This window comes from Apis mellifera, linkage group LG15 (genome assembly GCF_003254395.2).
Source record: "Apis mellifera strain DH4 linkage group LG15, Amel_HAv3.1, whole genome shotgun sequence".
NCBI classification, from domain to species: domain Eukaryota; kingdom Metazoa; phylum Arthropoda; class Insecta; order Hymenoptera; family Apidae; genus Apis; species Apis mellifera.
Window position 1 is genome coordinate 6,578,629 of NC_037652.1, and position 18,030 is coordinate 6,596,658.

The 18,030-nt window shown below is 40.1% G+C and overlaps 2 protein-coding genes across 2 annotated transcripts; both read right to left on the reverse strand.

The window, feature by feature from the left end:
• Window positions 1-60: 60 nt before the first annotated feature.
• On the reverse strand, window positions 61-6,532 carry LOC100576529. The gene is made up of 2 exons (XM_003250215.4): window positions 6,348-6,532; window positions 61-3,871 (listed from the first exon to the last, which is right to left on the reverse strand). Exons 1-2 carry the CDS (start codon window positions 6,449-6,451, stop codon window positions 61-63), a joined length of 3,915 nt encoding a protein of 1,304 aa, XP_003250263.2. The 5' UTR covers window positions 6,452-6,532.
• A 344-nt stretch (window positions 6,533-6,876) lies between these two features.
• LOC100576569 lies at window positions 6,877-16,868 on the reverse strand. Its single transcript, XM_003250216.4, has 11 exons — window positions 14,526-16,868; window positions 13,951-14,093; window positions 12,830-13,003; window positions 12,546-12,753; window positions 12,300-12,424; window positions 12,090-12,223; window positions 11,751-12,016; window positions 11,532-11,682; window positions 8,630-11,449; window positions 7,534-8,553; window positions 6,877-7,447 (listed from the first exon to the last, which is right to left on the reverse strand). Exons 1-11 carry the CDS (start codon window positions 14,693-14,695, stop codon window positions 6,980-6,982), a joined length of 5,679 nt encoding a protein of 1,892 aa, XP_003250264.2. The 5' UTR covers window positions 14,696-16,868; the 3' UTR covers window positions 6,877-6,979.
• Window positions 16,869-18,030: the final 1,162 nt, after the last annotated feature.

The window sequence follows — 18,030 nt, forward strand, 5'->3', positions numbered from 1 at the left end:
TAATCAATTAAATTATATTAAAAAGAATACGATTTAAAAAATTGTTTAAGTAATAAGTATCTATCTTGTATTTGTAGTTAGAATTAAATCTCTTAACCAGTTCAATACTTTTGTTGCTATTTCCATTCTCTTGTTTGTGTTTTTTTCGATATTTCGTTGATGTCGATACTTTTCAAGATTTCTTCGATTTTCTATATGATATTTATAACTTGTTACATCATTTTTCTCGTCTGGATGATTGTTTATCCTCTCCTCTTTTATAATAGTTGTTTCCGGTTTATTATTTTCTGAAATTTTAATAGTAAGTAATTTATGAAAATCAGCATCAGCGTTCTTTTCTTCTTTATTTTTAAAATTTTTCAGTCGATCTCTCAATTGCTCATCAATCTTTTCCTTCGCGTCGAAATTCCACGGAGTTTGCACTTTCTCCAAGTTTAGAGATAAATTATATCTCTTCGCGAAAGCTTCTACAGGCATCGAGAAAATTTGCAAACTGTCGTCAATTAAATCATATTTCTCGTTTGACAAAATTGATTTCATCGATTCGCGTTTAGAAATTTTTATTCTTTCCTTCGCTTTAATTGTTCTATCAGTATTTATCGCGCTTGAATTTCTTTTTACGGCGCGAACAACGTTACCTTTTGTGGGTACGCAACAAGGACATTCCTTGTTTAATAACTGTTCGCAGACCTTTCTGGAAATCGATAAGGCGTAGGAACCGTCGTTTAATTTTTTTATTTCCAACGGTAATTTTACACCATCACCGATATAAAACAGCTCAGAATTTCCAAGACTCTGAACATCATCCTTATTACCTTCGTTTTTCACAGTGATTTTTCCCAAATAAGTAAAATCTTGTGCAGGAATCGTATCCGAATTTTCGTTTTCCATCGATTTTTCTATACTCTCGTCTTCGTATCTATTCGCAATATCGACATTTTCTGTTGGATTCATTCTTGGAGAACTGTATCCCACATTGTGATCTTCAATTCTTTTAGTTGAAGATTTGTCTTCAATTTCCGAGGAAGCATCATTATCTGGCCAAATTTCAGTCATTGGTAATTCTGAAAATTCTACATTATCCCGAATTGTCTCTTCGTTCGAATAAGCTTTGGTAGCTAACGTAGTGTCTTCCGTGGATTTAAAATTTCTTTTCGCTCCTATTATACCATTATCCAAAGATTTCACAGTCGACGAAACATCGTTTCTTCGATCCGATATATTTTTATCCTTTTCATACGCAGACGGTTCTAATGCAGATTCATTTTCCTTTTCATCATTATTTGGATCTGCTTCATTTTTGGCAATCTCCAACAATTTTTTCATATCGATATTCGATAAATTGAAAGCAGTAGATTCAAACGTATTTTCCGTGGTCGAAATTTCCTCGTTTTCCATTTCCATCATATTCAATTCATCGTTCAAAGAGCTTCGTATGATCGAATCGTTAAAAACATCATTGACCGGATCTTCTGGCTTCAAGGTATTCTTTATGCTTTGAACAATTATGTTTTGAACGGCGGGATTCTTACCTGCTTGCAACCCAATTACCGGATCACGCAGTAAACTTTTAACACTGGCTTGCAACCTTTTCATATCCGTCGAATCATCGTCGGTTTTCTCGTTCGAGGGAGCCAATGTAATCATATTCGTCACCCATTTGCCATTCTTGAATTGATGCTCCTCCACGGCCAATGGAGGAAGTTCTGTTTTTGAACTGGGCGCGGCAGATATCGTGTTCCGTAAATTATTCCTAATCACATTAGTTGCCCACTCGCTGTCGAATTTCTTTCTATCCATCCCAGTCATTTTCGATAACAGATTCTTTATTTCATCCAGAATGGTATGCTCTATTGGCGGCATGGACAAAATACTCTTCAAGTTTGGAACTTGGACAATTTCCGGTACTAAATCTTCCCCCTTCGCGGAACCCACCGTTTCCTCGTTGCCATCCATTTCAGACGAGTCATCGGAGGCAAAGTTATTAATTACAGTTTTTATCGATTTATGCAGCATCGTGTTGTCGCAGAATGGTAACGCTTCGTCGGACGGACCCTTTGAAAATCCATCGGTTTTCACTGATTTCAACGTTGACTCGAAGGGAGAAGGGTCATTCTCGTTTCGCGAAGGAACGTCGTCCGGATCTCTTCCTTCGCTCTGTTTCTTCTCTTTATCATTGAGCTTTACGGTTCCAGCTTCGTCCAGGGACATCGTGTTTTCAGGAATTATTTCTTCCCCCACGGAGGAAGGTATCTCGTAATCCAAATTTTTTCGCTGTTGATTTTCCATTCGATCCTCTGAATCCTGATTCGAATTCCAATCTGGATTATTTTCCCCTACTATACCTTCCTCTTCTTCATCTCCTCGATCAGAATATTTTGAATCATGTCCATCCACTATCATATCTACGTTTTCAGATCCTAATGCCTTCTCCACAGGATTATTTGATCGAGAGTTAAGATTATAGTCATATTTTGTATCGTCATTCATAGAACCAGTGTTTATAAGTAAATTATCGTAATTATCGGTCGATCCATCATTCTCTGATTCGTTGGAATAAGCTCTGGACGCGGCCGTAATCTCCTTGACTTCGGAATAATCCAACGTTCCACTCCCCGTTATTTCGTATTCATTCCCATACTCGTTTCCTAAACCCGTGGATGATCCATCGTTCGAATTAGGATTAATATATCCGTGCGCAGGGACAACGGAGGGAGATCCAACAATTCCAGGCGGTGGCAAATAATTTTTATCAAAAGATTCGGACGGCACAGACTGCAAATTGTAATTGGAATCATTCGTCTCTTCATCGTTTTTCCATGTTCCATCCTCGTTCGTGCTCGCAGGAATTATATTTTGAGATCGAGACGGACTATTGTCAGCCATGCCCGAAGGATCATCCGTCTGCTCAACAGTTTGTCGATTTTTATTTAAATCGTGTTGTCGATCGATCGGCGCTCGTTGACCAACCACCGAATCGAGTCCAATTGGATCAAATGGAATATCATTTCTCGGTAGAGTTGCTTGCTCAACCGTGTTCTTTGGCACTAAAAGTGGAGGATCTACGCGTTGAATGGTCGGTGCATAAAGTATCGCTCCTTGTTTTCTAGGAATCATCGGATCCGCGTTGTTGGGGAGATAATAGATATGGGGAAATCTGTTGGACGTTGGACTCTGGACCGGGTTCATTTCGTTAGGAAGGTAATAGGTTTGAGGAAATCTGTTAGATGGAATTTTCGTCCGGGGATCTTGCTTCTTGCCGACGAGTGCATCTTTCCGTTCGGGTTTCCCCCCCCATTTATTTCCCTTCCTCGCCAATGCTCGTAATTTCGAGATAATATCGCGATTCGCGTCTTTCCTGGAAGAAGGATTATTTTTTTCCCTGCAGTAACAAACGAAATTATCATCGTCATACACGTTTATCCTTGGTTCCGTTTTGTGAGTAGCTTCGACGTTGAAATTGTAACGAAGCAACTGTTTTCGAAGGGAGTCGAACAGAGCCTCGTCACGAAAAGTTGCATTTTTCGCTTCCTCTATGGTCATTGGTTTTTTCAAAGAAAGTAGATGCATGCTCGGCTTCCGACCAACGAAATATTCACGAGGTCTTTCATTATTACAAGGGTCTCCTATGCTCTTCAACGTGGTTCGAAGGGCTCCCCTGGGAATCGGTGCGCCAACTCTTTCCCCGTGAAACAATGTCTTGCATCGTTTCGTTTTTTGCCCTTTGCATTCTTCATTTTCTCCTTCCTCCTTTTCCCTCGTCGGCACAAAAATTACTAAGCTTCTTTTCGTATCGAGTTTCGAATCATACTCCAAACTTTCCGACTCATCGTTGATCTGATCGATCGAGGGAGGACTCGAGAAGATAGTTCTGGAAAAAAAGAAATTTGATTGATGTTTTACAAAAGAAACTTTACAATAAAACCTTTATCTTTTCTTCCCTTTTTAACGATTACATGTATATTTTCTTTTTACTCATTTATTAATTCTTTGTAATACGATAATAATTTATATAGATTATATCGATGGTATATAAAAATATAAATGAAAAGAATATTTTAGATTTATTTTGAAATAATATTATAAAATTATAAAATTAATAATTAAATTAAATACATTCATCATTGTCTCTATTTCAATAAATTTATTAATGTTACAAAAGAATATATATATATATATATATATATATATATATATATATATATATATATATATATAATAATTAAAATATATAATAGAAAATACAATGTAACAATAGCAGTTTTACAAAAGAAACTTTACATAAAATCTTTATCTTTTCTTCCCTTTTTAGTAATTACATCGTATATACTTTCTTTTTACTTATTTATTAATTCTTTATAATACGATAATAATTTATATAGTACGATTATATAATTATATCGATGGCAAAAATATAAATGAAAAGAGTATTTTAGATTTATTTTAGAAATAATATTATAAAATTATAAAATTAATAATTAAATTAATACTCATCACTGTCTTTATTTTAATAAATTTATTAATGTTACAAAAGAATATATATATATATATATATAATTAAAATATATAATAGAAAACACAATATAACAATAGCAGTTTTACAAAAGAAACTTTACAATAAAATCTTTATCTTTTCTTCCCTTTTTAGCAATTACATCGTGTATATTTTCTTTTTACTTATTTATTAATTCTTCATATTTATTTTGAAATAATATTATAAAATTATAAAATTAATAATTAAATTAAATATACTCATCATTGTCTCTATTTCAATAAATTTATTAATGTTATAAAAGAATATATATATATATATATATATATATATATATATATATGTAATTAAAATATATAATAGAAAACACAATGTAACAATAGCAGTTTTACAAAAAAAACTTTACAATAAAATCTTTATCTTTTATCTTTTTCTTTTTTTCCCTTTTTAGTGATTACATTGTATATATTTTCTTTTTACTTATTTATTAATTCTTCATATTTATTTTGAAATAATATTATAAAATTATAAAATTAATAATTAAATTAAATACACTCATCACTGTCTCTATTTCAATAAATTTATATTAATGTTACACAATGTTATAAAAGAATATATATATATATGTAATTAAAATATATAATAGAAAGTACAGAATGTAACAATAACAAGGAAAAAATTCGTGCCGTTTCCGATAATAAACGCCGCAAGCGGCAGAGGCGTTAAATTCTAAGAATTTAACAAAGTCAGCGTGTTGTCCTATAATTCCAAGTATTCCGTCCCTCGACGCGGAATCTAAACTCTTCTTGGAAAACGGAATCAAAACATAGGGAATAAACTTCGTATATCATGCGTGTATCGTTCGTATATAGGCGCGAGGCGTATGTAAACAGAAAATTGCCTCGGGGAAGGAGAAAGGTGGAAATCTAGTTTAGTTTCGGGCGCGGTCGAGATAACACGTGTGAATTCGAGTCGTATCGTGATTTCGTAATGTAAAGTGAATAGTGGGCAATATTTCGTCAAACGCGATCTTCCGTGCAACACTTCCGGTGGAGCGAAAGAGGAGCGAGGACCAGGATCTCTTCGATTCGGATCACTTGGTAAGCGAATAATTCCAAATTTATCACAAAAATAGATATTCATACAAATACGTAATTATAACAATTGAATTTCTATTCAAATCTCTATCTAGATTTTAGTAATGTGCATCATCGATTATTCTTGTTTCGAGAACAATTTTCAAAATTAAATAGAAATATGATTCCTTTTAGAAAAATTATTTGGAATCTTTTTCCCACGTTATGCAACGGTGACCATATTTTCACAGTTCCTCGCGGCTGTTCGTTTTATTTCGCGATCCGAATTATGCCGATTCCGATTCCTTCCTTACGAATTCGAAGTTTTCTTATCGAATCTTGCAAGCAGGATGAAATTTAAGCGGCGCTGACGCTCACAATTGCGCCACACGTTACCCTCTGGCCGACCAACATAATTTTTCGCGTTTATTGCGATTCACCTGACCGACTCGTGATCGGGAATTCGTCCAAGGTGGAGGTCGTTTGAAAAATCGAAAGAATGTTTCCGATGTACTCGGCGGGAAGCTAGATAAATGGCAGAGGATAAGGGAGAATTTATGAGGGTAATGGTAAATCCAGCGGTATGGGGTGCTGAAATATATATTCTGGGGGAAATTTGTTGAATTATCTTTCGTAAATATGATGGTCGACCGAGAGGAATACGTATGGTTCGTTACCGCGAATCGAGATTCCCTTTGAGAATTCTTCGTCACAATTCATCTTGATATATTTTTTCTGAGGAGAGGGGAGGGATATTAGAAAGATAGATTAGAGTTTACCTGTCGGTGATAGAGTTGCTCGTTTCCTCGATGTCGATGGTTTTCGAACACGTTGACGAAACGAGAGTAAGAAGCAAGGAATACGTAAAAATCGAACGATGCATGATGATCACGAATGTAACTCGTGATCTCTCGGTTGAATCGCGTTTAACAGCTTCTTGGCTCGAAATGATCCGCACTCGAGATCGATCGGGCAACTGCGCGATTTGGAACACGATTTGGATATATTCAAGTTGGAAGTTGCATTACGTTCTGTTTTGATATTTTTCTGTTGCAAAATTCGTGGTGTCAGGCAAAATTGAAATGTTGCAATTTTCGGTGTTATGTTATTATCTTACTACATGTGGAACATGGATTAATTAATCGTCGAACAATGAAATTACATATGCATAATCGGGTTACATTATACGTATGTTTAGTTAAAAACGTTTCTCAATGAAATAAATATATAACGGCGCATTGCATCAATAATGTATTTCGTTATCCGAGGAGGGGATTCGTCACAAACAAACGTTTTACAACATCTTTTTATTTAGGTCAAAAAAATATAAAAATTACACGAAAAATATTTTATAAAATTAGAATAATATAATACAAAATTAAGATATATTATATAAGATTGAAAAGAATTGTTATCCGTTGTTCCGAAGAATATTCGTGACTCCGTTAAGCAACATGAAAAATTTTTTTACATTCGTTATCGCATTTCGAAAAACGTTTTGAGCGGGATCTATCGATCTGGTACTTGTTGAATCCCTTTCTCGATCTTCCTTCCCGATCGTCCTATTATAATTCTCGTCCAAATTCTTGATTAACTGTTCCACCGACCCGGTGAAATTTTCCGCTTTGTTCAATCCGTCGATTACCACATTCCCTATCTTTGGTAGACTCTTCTCTATAAGGGACGACAATCCATCATCCTCTTTCTTGTTTCTCCTTACGTTCTTCCTCTTGCTCCTGTCGATGCTCCCTTTCGGCATGAATTTTTCAAGCGGTATCTTCTGAATCAGCGATTTCTCGACGTCGTCGATTTCGCCGAATGCCGGGATCTTTGTGCTCGAAGCTGCTTCGTCCAGATGTTGCAATTCGGACGGTTGTATCTTGAAAGGGAGAGAGAGAGAGAGATTCGAGTGTTATGCAAATTTTTGAAAAAGCAAGATCTTACGTGTCTGTCGTTAAACCTTACCTTTTCCACGTTGGTATTTTCGTCCATCTTCTCTCGATTCTCTGCCGCTTCTCTTTGAACCCTTCTTCCGGATCTTTCCATCCACGCCAACGCCGTTCCGTGTTCGTCGGAGAGGGGCGATTTTTCTAAACTCAAGCTTGCCCCTTTCCCCTCTCTCTTACTTTTCTCCGTGTTTGATTCACTTTTCGTATGTTGTTCGATTCTTAGAAGAAGATTTTCGTCAGAAATTTCCTTCGAACTTTGCTTCGAACGCGACGAATAATTGTTGGTTTTACGAAGAGAAAACAGAGGAGGCAGAGACTCGAAATATTCTCCTTGTCTCGATTCGGTAACGGCGTTTCTCCGCTTCCGTTTTATTTCCATCTTTTTCGAATCCATCTTTCCGTTATCGCTGCTTGTGATATTCGAAGTCTCGGATATATTTCCACCTTCGATTCTCCCTTCCGTAACATTTCGATAACTTTCACCCTGTTGCTCGACTATCTTCGAAGATTCTCCCTTGGAATCGGAATTTTCCTCGTTCGCTTCCTCGAATTCTCGATCATCTTCCGACCGCGTAACCGGTTCTTGTTTCTCGACGATCGAGTGCATGAAATTTTCCATTTTATCGTCCACTATCACGTTCCCCGATTTGAGAAGCTCGTCGACGGTTTTGGGATCTAGATAATCGATGAAATCGTTGAGAAGATTTTCCGTTGATTCTTCTCCGCTCTTATCCTCGCGTTTGCGCTGCGTCGATTGACGAATCCTGAAAGGTTTGAATACGATAGGCTTCCAAATAATTTTGTATCTTTTCGAAGGTGTTTTTTGCGAATCGGGCGATATCCTCGAACTTTTGTACAATTGCAAACTAGGATCCCCTCCTTTGTACCGGGATGGGTCGATTATGTATATTTCTTTCCCCTCTGGGGGTTGATCCGATTCTTCCTCGTCGTCGGAATATCGAACGACTTTAATACTTCCGAGATTATTTTGCAGGAGACGATTGTACGCGTGGTTGGGCGAGCGTCGAGGCGATGCCTGTCGAGCAAATTAATTGAATGAAGAAAAAAAAAGAAAGAAAGAAAAGAATCTCTTAATAAGAATAATTATTTACCCTCATAATTCTCTTCCCTTCGCTCCCTGGATTCTCTTCGTAATAGTATATCCGTGGCCTCTCCACATCTTCCACCAGAGCGAAATAGACATCGTCTCTCCTCTCGCCTTCATCCGATCCTTCTCCTCTTTTCTCCCCGCTCGATGGCAAATCCTCCGATCTCACCACATCTCGATCCAAATTATCGTAAGAACGATCGCGGAAATTCTCGTCATTTTTAAAGATCCTCCTCCAAGTATCCCTATTCCTGAGAGATATCTCGGTCGCCGGTACGTCATCCTCCTCGCTCTCCCCAACTTCCCTCCTCTCCTCGTCGTACTTGGTCGGTCGATACATGAGCATGTAGGCTAATTTCTCGCGATCGATCATGTCTCGGAAATCCTGGCTCCCCTTGATCCTCTCCCACGCCTCCCTTCTCCTCAGATTCCTCTTTTCCACGTTCTCCTCCTTGTCGACCGCCTCGCGAACGCCCCTCTCGTACTTCCTCAACATCATCTGCCTCTTGTCGCGCAACTTGTCCCTCAATTGTTTCACCTGTTGAGCCCGAGTCCTCCGATATTCGGCCGCAGCCCCCCTTTCCGCCGATCTCGATCTCGGAATCGGGAGCAACACGCGCGACTCCTTCAACTTGCGGAACAAATCCCTCAAAGCCTGCAACGTTCTCACTTTCTTCGACAATTCGGATTGTCTCGCCACGTTTAATCTCGGCGCGCGTTTCTTACTTTTATTGAAATCGGTCGTTCCTACTTTCGTTGCCTTTCTGCCGAGCAAAGGTTGCTCGGATTTTGCCCCTCGTTTCGAACTTACATCATCGTAGTTGCTCTCGGCTTCTTCTCTCCTCACGATTCCCTCCGATAAAGCGGTGGTGGTCTCGATCCAACTCTCCTCCTTTGTCCCATCTTCAGTCTCCTCGTCCCCTTCCGTGAAATCCGTAGAGTTTTCTTGGTTGGAAAAAGTATATTCCTCGTTATTAACCGTGGTGCTCTCCTCCTCGGAGAGAAACTTGCTCGCATCGCGTCTCACCGATCTTTCGCTCGATCGATCCTCTTCCTTCTCTTCGTTTAAAATAATAGAGGAGAATCGTGGATGATCAGCCGACGACGCCACTTCGGGGTGGAGGTCCGATCGGCTCTCCAAAGCAGGGATATTCGAATCGTGGCGCGGATCTCGAGCGTTCCTCGATCCCTCCCCGATCTCGGACGAATCGACCTCGTCCCGAGTCGATTTCTCTATTTTCGGCCCGCCCTCCTCCAGCTCCGCGAACACCTCCACGTCCGTGTCCTCCCGCAAATTGGCGCGCACTATATCCTTGTCCAAACCGGCGAGTTGTTGTTTGGGGGGCGCGACGGTGTCGACCTCGAGCGATTCCAACGATTCGATGGCGCCCCTTCTCGATCGGCAATCGCAAGTTTCCGAGCGACGGATAACCCTGCAGTTGCAATCCTTGGAGTTGGCATCGTCCTCCTTGATCATCTCCTGATCCAGTATTGCGCGCAAATCCGTTTCCCCCCTTTTCGATCTCTTGTTCCCGAGGTAATCGGTCCAAGGATTCGATCCTTTGAGAGCAGAGAAATCGGGAATTCTCTTGTACATCGTGCTCCCTATCGGTTGCGCTCGCCCAGAGAAGAAGGATCGGATGGCAGACTCGTCAGGTTGGACGTTGGTATACGTGGGTCGATGATTTTTCGGAAAGGAGACGCCCTCGAATTTCTCCAAGAACTTGCTATCTCGAATCGTGCCATCCGACTCGATCCTCACCATCCCCTTCCTTCTATCCTTCCTTCCAACCTCGTACGCTTCCACTTCCCACAGTTCAGGTGCTCCTGTGCTCGTTTTCATCCGATTGTTCCTCGAATTCTTGAAAAGTTGGACGGGCTCGTGGTAGAAGGAACCATCATCCTCGTTCCACGTACGAACGTCGTCGATGTACTCCATCGTTGAAACTTGCTCCTCCGAATCCTCGAATTCGTAATCGTAGTCGTAGGTGTTTAAGAACGAATCCTCGTTAACGAAGGAGTTATCGAATCGGTAGAAATCGGCATCTTCTTCGCTGTCCAATTCCAGAAAACTCGGTTGCTTCTTCTTACTCCACCATCTTTCGATCCCTCTAGTAGATCCTTCCTCAACATCCTCGTCCCTCGCTCCCCGTTTCCTCGATAAGTTATCACTCCTTCTTTTCGAGTCGAAAGGGAGCAATTCTCTCTTGGCCCTGTCCAATCCTCGTTCCATCTCTCTCGAATCGATCGACTCGTTGGACAAGTTTGCATTCATCAAGAGATCGTAAAGAGACTTCAACGTCTCTTTCACGTTGGTGAACGACTCGGTCTTGTTCTCGCGATCGATCTCCTTCCTCATCGTTTCCAGAGCGTTCTGTATCTTCAACATTAAGGATATCACGTCCCCGACCAGGTCGCCGATCGATTTCCTCAACTCCATCTTCGCGTCGCTCGATCCCATCAGATTCCTCAACCGCGTCACCCGATCTTTGTACTCCTTCAACTTGCTTTGCACGTCCTCTTGGGACAGCGTGGACCCCTTTCCACCTTGCTCCTTAGAGTTGAACAGCTTGGGCAACGATTTCGCGTAATCGTAATCGTCCAGCTTCTTCTTCACGAATCTTTTCAACCTCTTCAGTTCTCTCTTTATGCTGTTCCTGTAGATCGACGCGTCACCCCTCCGTTTCCTCTTATCGATATCACTCGAGCTAGCTCCTCTTCCTTGAGGAGAGCTTGTTTCTTTCGTATTCTTGTCGTCGATCTTGTCTTCTCGCGCAGTTCTCTCTTCCGTTCTCGGTGCCTCGTTTCCCATGCAAGATTTTATCTGAGTGAATTAGACGAGAAATTAGTTTAGAGAGAGAGTAACGTTTGAATAAACGGTGTATAAGTTTGCACTTTTAAGTTACCTTTAAATTGGGAATGATCCAGAAACCGATACTGCCCGACTGCAAACGGAGATCAACACCATGTGTTTTCGTGTCGTTGAGAATCTTTGGTCGCATCTCGGGGACCGTATCGTTGATCAGAGTCAACAGTTTATCGTTCAAGAAGATGGTCCTGGAGGGGAAAATAATCGTTACGTAACGATTCTTTCATTTTTCGCGATTGATTACCTCGTCACTTACTCCGCAAACATTCGATTGGGCGCGTCGAAACCGGGCGTAAGAACGTACTCGTGAACGCGTTCGGTCGCGTTAATCCCTTCCAAATGGAACGCGACTTCGCTAGGATTCAGATTCACCCCGAAAATCACGATCGATCCATCCTCGTGTCTGTTGGAAGCGCACTGGCAATAGAGGTAGGTGTGATCCTCGTTGCCAACGCTTCGAATCTTCGCGTCGAACACTTGCCGTCCGACGAGAGTCTTGTGGAGCAAAGACACCCAGTAATCCTGAACACGAAACGTTACATCGATTTTCCTTGGTTATTTTTATATATATATAATAATAAGAGGTCGTTCTTACTGGAGTCGGATAAGTCAGGTCTGCCGGTTGCCTCATGATCACGTTCACGTTTGCTCTTGCCGAATTTCCTAGTCTTCTCGCCAAGATGAGAGCCCCTATGTACAGATTCTTGCATTCTTCCGGCCTCGATTCGGCTTCGAATGTAATAATAATAATAATAATAATAATAATTGGTAAAAGTGAGCGTACTATTGGTCGAAAGTCACTCACCGATCCACAAGGGTCGATCGTCAACGAATCGACCTATAGCTTTCAACAACTCTTCCTTATCCTCTTCCAAGTTATCCTGGTGTATGAACGCTCCTCCATTATCCAAAGTAATGCTCGCCAGGTCGCTGGAAACGATTTCGAGACAGTGTTACCGACCTGCTCAATGATTCTAACCTCGTAATAACATTTATTCGAAAAGGCAGTAGCGTTTTTATTGAACAAGAGAAGGGAGAGAAGAAAATTTACGGATGCCAGGTGATCGCTGAGAGCGCGGGAATCGCTACACTGAAGTAATCTCGAAGATAATTTAGATGCTTCTCGTTATCGTAGATCACAACGTCCGGCCCTGTGATCACGCTGTTGGAATATCTGGGAAATTGGTTCAACGATTTTCGTAGATCCAACGTTTGCCTCCCTAGATCGTTGCCCGTCAGATTGCATCTAATTTGGGGTTCTGTAAAAGAAGAAGAAAAGAAAAATGGAACTCGAAGCGAAGAAAGATTGTAGATTCTTTCTCCATATTAATTTACCGTAACCCAGCTGCCAGTTGGCGTTAAAACCCATGTGATCGCTGAAAGGGATTATCTCCAACGCATCTTCGCCCCCTTCGATCGTCCTCCTTCGTCGATCGTCCGGCGAAACGCAGGCGATCACGTCCAACCCTGCCTTTTCAGCCCACTGATGGGCCAATACCCAATCGGACTCTACGAAACGCAGGATTGATTGATGGAATATCGCGATATATAGGGGAAGATGGATATAGGAATAGATGTCAGAAATCTCGCGTGGAATCCTGTCTTTTTTTCTTTCCAATTATTCCGATTATTCTTTTCAAAGCCTTGCAAAAGTTCGTCCGTCGAATGGAGAAAGGGATAGGCGATAAAAGTGATTCGATTCGGAAGGGGAACTAGAAGATTGGAAACCTTTTTTTACAAAATTTTTCCAATTACGATTTTTCCTTTTTCTCTGCAACGAAGCAGTAGAGATTTGGAGAGAATGGAAATTGGACGCCATTCGTTGCAATGTCGCGCTAAGAGCGACTACTAAGATTCGAAAATTAAAGGATCCTATTTACCCGAGCATCTATTCATTTAATCGAACAAACAACGTAATAACAAGTGGTAGATAAAAGCGATTCAGATGGGACAAAACAAAGGAATAAATTGTGCGCTACGAGTATCGAATCATGTCGCGCAGAAATATTAAATTACTGGACTAATTAGGGAGGAGTTTGCGTTTGCGCAAGAATAATCGGAGATTCGGAGAAATAACAGGTTGCCCTGAATAGGTGTGTCCAGAGCTGGAATGATGGCCGTGTATATCTACGTAAACCTTCTCGTTACTCTTCGCTAAACACCTCCAGCTCCGTGTACCAACGTTCACCGGTGCATGAAGCATTGTTTAGGTTAATCCAGCCAGTTTCTGCAACTGGATTTCTGACCACGATGCTGGGAAATTGGCCGAGGAAGATACGTGTTTCCTCGTTAATGCAATTTTCGAGGGAACATATTCTTCGCAGCTATTTATTATACCGTGATAGAAGAGGAGGAGGAGGAGAGGTCGACTCTGTCGAAATTAAATCGAAGGGGAATTTGTCGAATGGAGAAGGAAGGAATAGTTTTTTGAATTTCAATTAGGCGACGAAGCTCACCGGATAGCACGATTTTTCTCTTCTTTCCATTTTCCTCGGAATTTTGATCGGCAAAGTGGAAAAGGGTACTGCGCGGCCCTCCGAGTCGCAAATACGCTGGACTCAAGGCTCTCATCAGGTTTACGCTTCTCTCGAAATGAGTGCTGAAATGGCAACGATCACGTTTCGAATTATCGTTAAAAGATTACTGTCCAATGGCTCGAGAGAGAAGTTTGAGCTTTACTCAGGGAGTGTTTAATCTATATTATAGATCTCTAGCGACGAGATAATATCGATAAATACAGTAGGCAGCGTAGAGGGCGGCGAGCAGGGATCGAAATTTAAATTAAAACACGTACGCGTTTTATTTGGTCGAAGCGTAGATTGAATTTTGTTTTCTCACGCTTTTTCCCGCCCTCCTTTCTTCTTTCTTTTTCTCGATTCTATCGCGCGCGAAATATCGAGCGGAGAGAAAAAATCGAGAAACTCTTTGATAAAATGTAATCTTTTTTAAATTTCGATCGCTCGAAATATCGGTCGATTCGGCAAAAAGATCGATGAGAGCTTATTTGTTATAAATAAATGGTTGTACGTACCTGACCGCATTTCCGGCCAACAGGGTTACCGGGTCGATGGTAAAACTGAGAAACTTGGGATCGGTGACGGCAACGGGCTCGTTCAGATCGATCCCCAACGTTATTTTCTCGGCCGAGGAGTAATTGCGAATTACGAGGAGAAGGAGCGAGAAGAGAAAAGTTTGCTTCATTTCGTCGCGATCGATATCGATATCGGGTATTAACTTTCCATTTCCAAAAAGTGTCGAAAATGTGTTGGCGCACGCGGGACGCACGTTTGTGTCGCGGCAACGTTTTTATTCGCACTGAGCGACACGATGGTTGGAAAAAATAATAAGCGGAGTCGTCAATCGACAGAAGTGGCACGAGGAGTGGAGGTAGAGCGCGTTCACAAGCAATTTTGAAATCGCTTGCGAGAATTGCGTAAAAAAAAGAAAAAAGAAAAAAAAGGAAAAAAAAGAAGAGAATTGGGAGTAGCGCGAATTGCACGCGCAGCGGAATCCGTTTCGAATCGGTTGTCGAAACTTCGATACGAAAGAAAATTCGATATCGTGTTTTTTGTCCGATTAAATATAAAATTAGGATGTTGAAAAATGGCGTGCGACGAAAATGGTGGATGAGCTCGATCGAGAGAGGTTGATTGATAAATAAATAGAGACGAACGGGTTGGTAACACGATTGACTTTTATTACATTTTTTTTTTTTTTCATTTTTTTTTAGAACTAAATAACATAAACGCATATTTCTGGTTAATTCACTTTTGTTTATTACTCGTAATATTACTATTGTATTAAGAGCTATAACGATGAGGCGCGCCCCTAAAAATCATTTTCATGCTTTATCATTTTTTTTTTCTTTTTATATACTTTTTTTTTCATTTTTTTATTTCTCTCTTTTTTTTTTTTTGTTAAACCTCACTTTTTATTTTTCTCTCTCTCGCGTTTTGTGTGTCCTTCATCCCTCCCGCCGTGAAAGCTAAAAGAAACGCCGTGAATTTCTCGTACAACGTAGGAAGAGGAAAGCTCGATTATCCTTCTCTTTTCTTTTCCTTTTCTTTTTCTTTCTCCCTTTTTTTGATTTTATTCCCCGCTTCGTTATCGTTTTCGTTCTTCTTTCGGAGACTCTGATTTCGGTGACTCTGTCGCCTCCTCCTTGATACTTGAAATTTTTTCCCTGTTCCGTTTTTATTTTCTTTTTATTCAGTTATGAAGGAAAGATGGGCAGGAAACGCGATCTGTGGAGGAAGAAACTCCGAAAACGCGTTTCCTGTTTCCTTCCCTGGCTCTCTCTATTTATTTTTTTTCTTTTTTTTTTCCCATCGTTTCAAGGGTCAAGAGGAGAGTCGAAGTAGAGAAAGTAGGACTCTATGCATTTTTTACGCGTAACCAAGAGCCGAGATCGTGCTCAGGGGGATGGGTTTGACGGGGGATGTTCACGGGTACAACTACGAAATCTTATCTGTCTCTTGTTTTGTGTTTCGTGTGAGAATGGTGGTTTCGTGATGTCGGTGTATATTCGCTCCTCCATTAACCTTTTATTTGGCACGACTATTTTAATTTGGCCGTTTCAATATCTTTCGAATTTTTTTTCTATATACATATCGATCGAAAATCGAAAAAAATCTCGATTAAATCAAATTAAGACGAGATATTGATTACTTTTTGCTCGAAATATGTTGATAAAGAAAAAAAAGAAAAAGTTATTCGAAAAAATAAATTTCTTTACTTTCTTTCGACTCGCTAAATAAAGGGTTAACTTTTTCACGCGCATGTATGTGTATCCGTGTAGGTGGTGTGAATAAGTGGTCGCTTATTATCTAGGTTACTTTATTTTTATATCAGTGTTTATGTGTATATATATATTATACATAATCTAACAACAATATATAATATTATCATCATCATTATCATCATCATCATCATCATCATCATCATCATCATCGATCCATTCGGCGTTACTTGTTTTCCTCTTCGAAAGTTACGTTAATAATATATTGAAACGATCAATTTCTCCATTCTAGTTCCAGCGATTCACTCACACTATTACAAGGTAATCTTTTACTATTCCCCTCTCTGTTGATGTACGAAGCTCTCTTTACCACCCCTTTTTATTAAGAATTTCCCCCCCCCCCCGTTATTATCTGCCGAGCAAGGTTCGTGCGATTTTTAGGCATTCGAAAGAAGCCCCCGAATATGCCCTTCTCTCATCTTCACCAATCTTCTCTCCCCTAATTAATTTTTCATTCCCCTCGACGTTTTCTTTTTTTTCTTCTCTATTTTTGTCTTTTCTATTTTTTTTCTGTCTTTCTTTCTTTTTTTTTTTTTTTCTTTTTTTACATCGTTTCTCCTATCACTTGCGTGCTCAAATCCTTATACACGGATTAACGATTACAATAAAATTATTGGTCGTTGCATGCAGCTAAAAAATGCTTCGCATCTTCGAAATATTATAAAATTACACAGAGATCGATGTGAACGTACGGGTTGCAATTACGCAATAACTTCGAACTTTTTTTTTTTTCTTTGCTCGAAGTTACGCAGTAGTGTCGACTTTTTTTTTTTTTATCTATTTCCCTTTTTTTTTTATCCTTTATCTTTTTTCTCCTTTGTTACATCTATTATTATTACTTTGGCGCGATCCCCGATCGAAAGTCTCGTATCGCGCACGTATTGTTTGTGTTCGTATGTATGCGTGTATGCGTGTATGCGTGTATGCGTGTATGTATGTGTGCCTGATCACCCTTACAGATGCGCTCACAAGTGGTCTGACGTGTGCGTGATGTACGCGTGATGTAGTTTTTCTAATTTTTCTTTCTTTCCCTCCCTCCCTCCCTCCCTCCCTTCCCCCCTCGGTTTTTTTTTTCTTTGTTGTATAAGACAAAACGCATAACATTTAATAATTATAGGCATCCGTAGTATTGCTTCTCGGTTCAACGAATTTACGAAGATACCGGGGCACGGTACACAGGTGTGATCTGCATTATCATTATCATTATCATTATCATTATTATTATTATAATTATTATTATTATTATTATTAATATTATTATTATTATTATTACGTCACGTAACACGGTGAAACACGGCCGTTTTCACACGATTCACACGGAAACGGAAGAAGAGGAGGAGAAGACATCGTCGACGACGGGCACGGAGGACGTATAAACGCGCGTATAATTCCTCCGTTCCGTGCAATAATTCAGGAGCGGCCTCCCTCCTCCTCCTCTCCTCGAAAGCGAGCGCGTCGATTTCACACACATTTTTAATTCCATTTTCCGAAAGAAATTCTGGAAGAAAACAAACGGACGAAAATCCAATTTTCGGGGAAGAAGGTTTTTTCGGTTCGGTTCAATTATTCATCCCGCCTCCGTTTCGCCACGAATGGGCGAGACACGGGCGGGTTTGACATTTCTTTTCTTTCTTCTTTTCTTTCTTCTTCTTCCTCGAGAGAAGAGAATTCTGGAATTTTTCGCGCGCTCGAAGTGAATTGGATTTTCTTCTCCGTTTCCGGATGGACAATGGCGGCT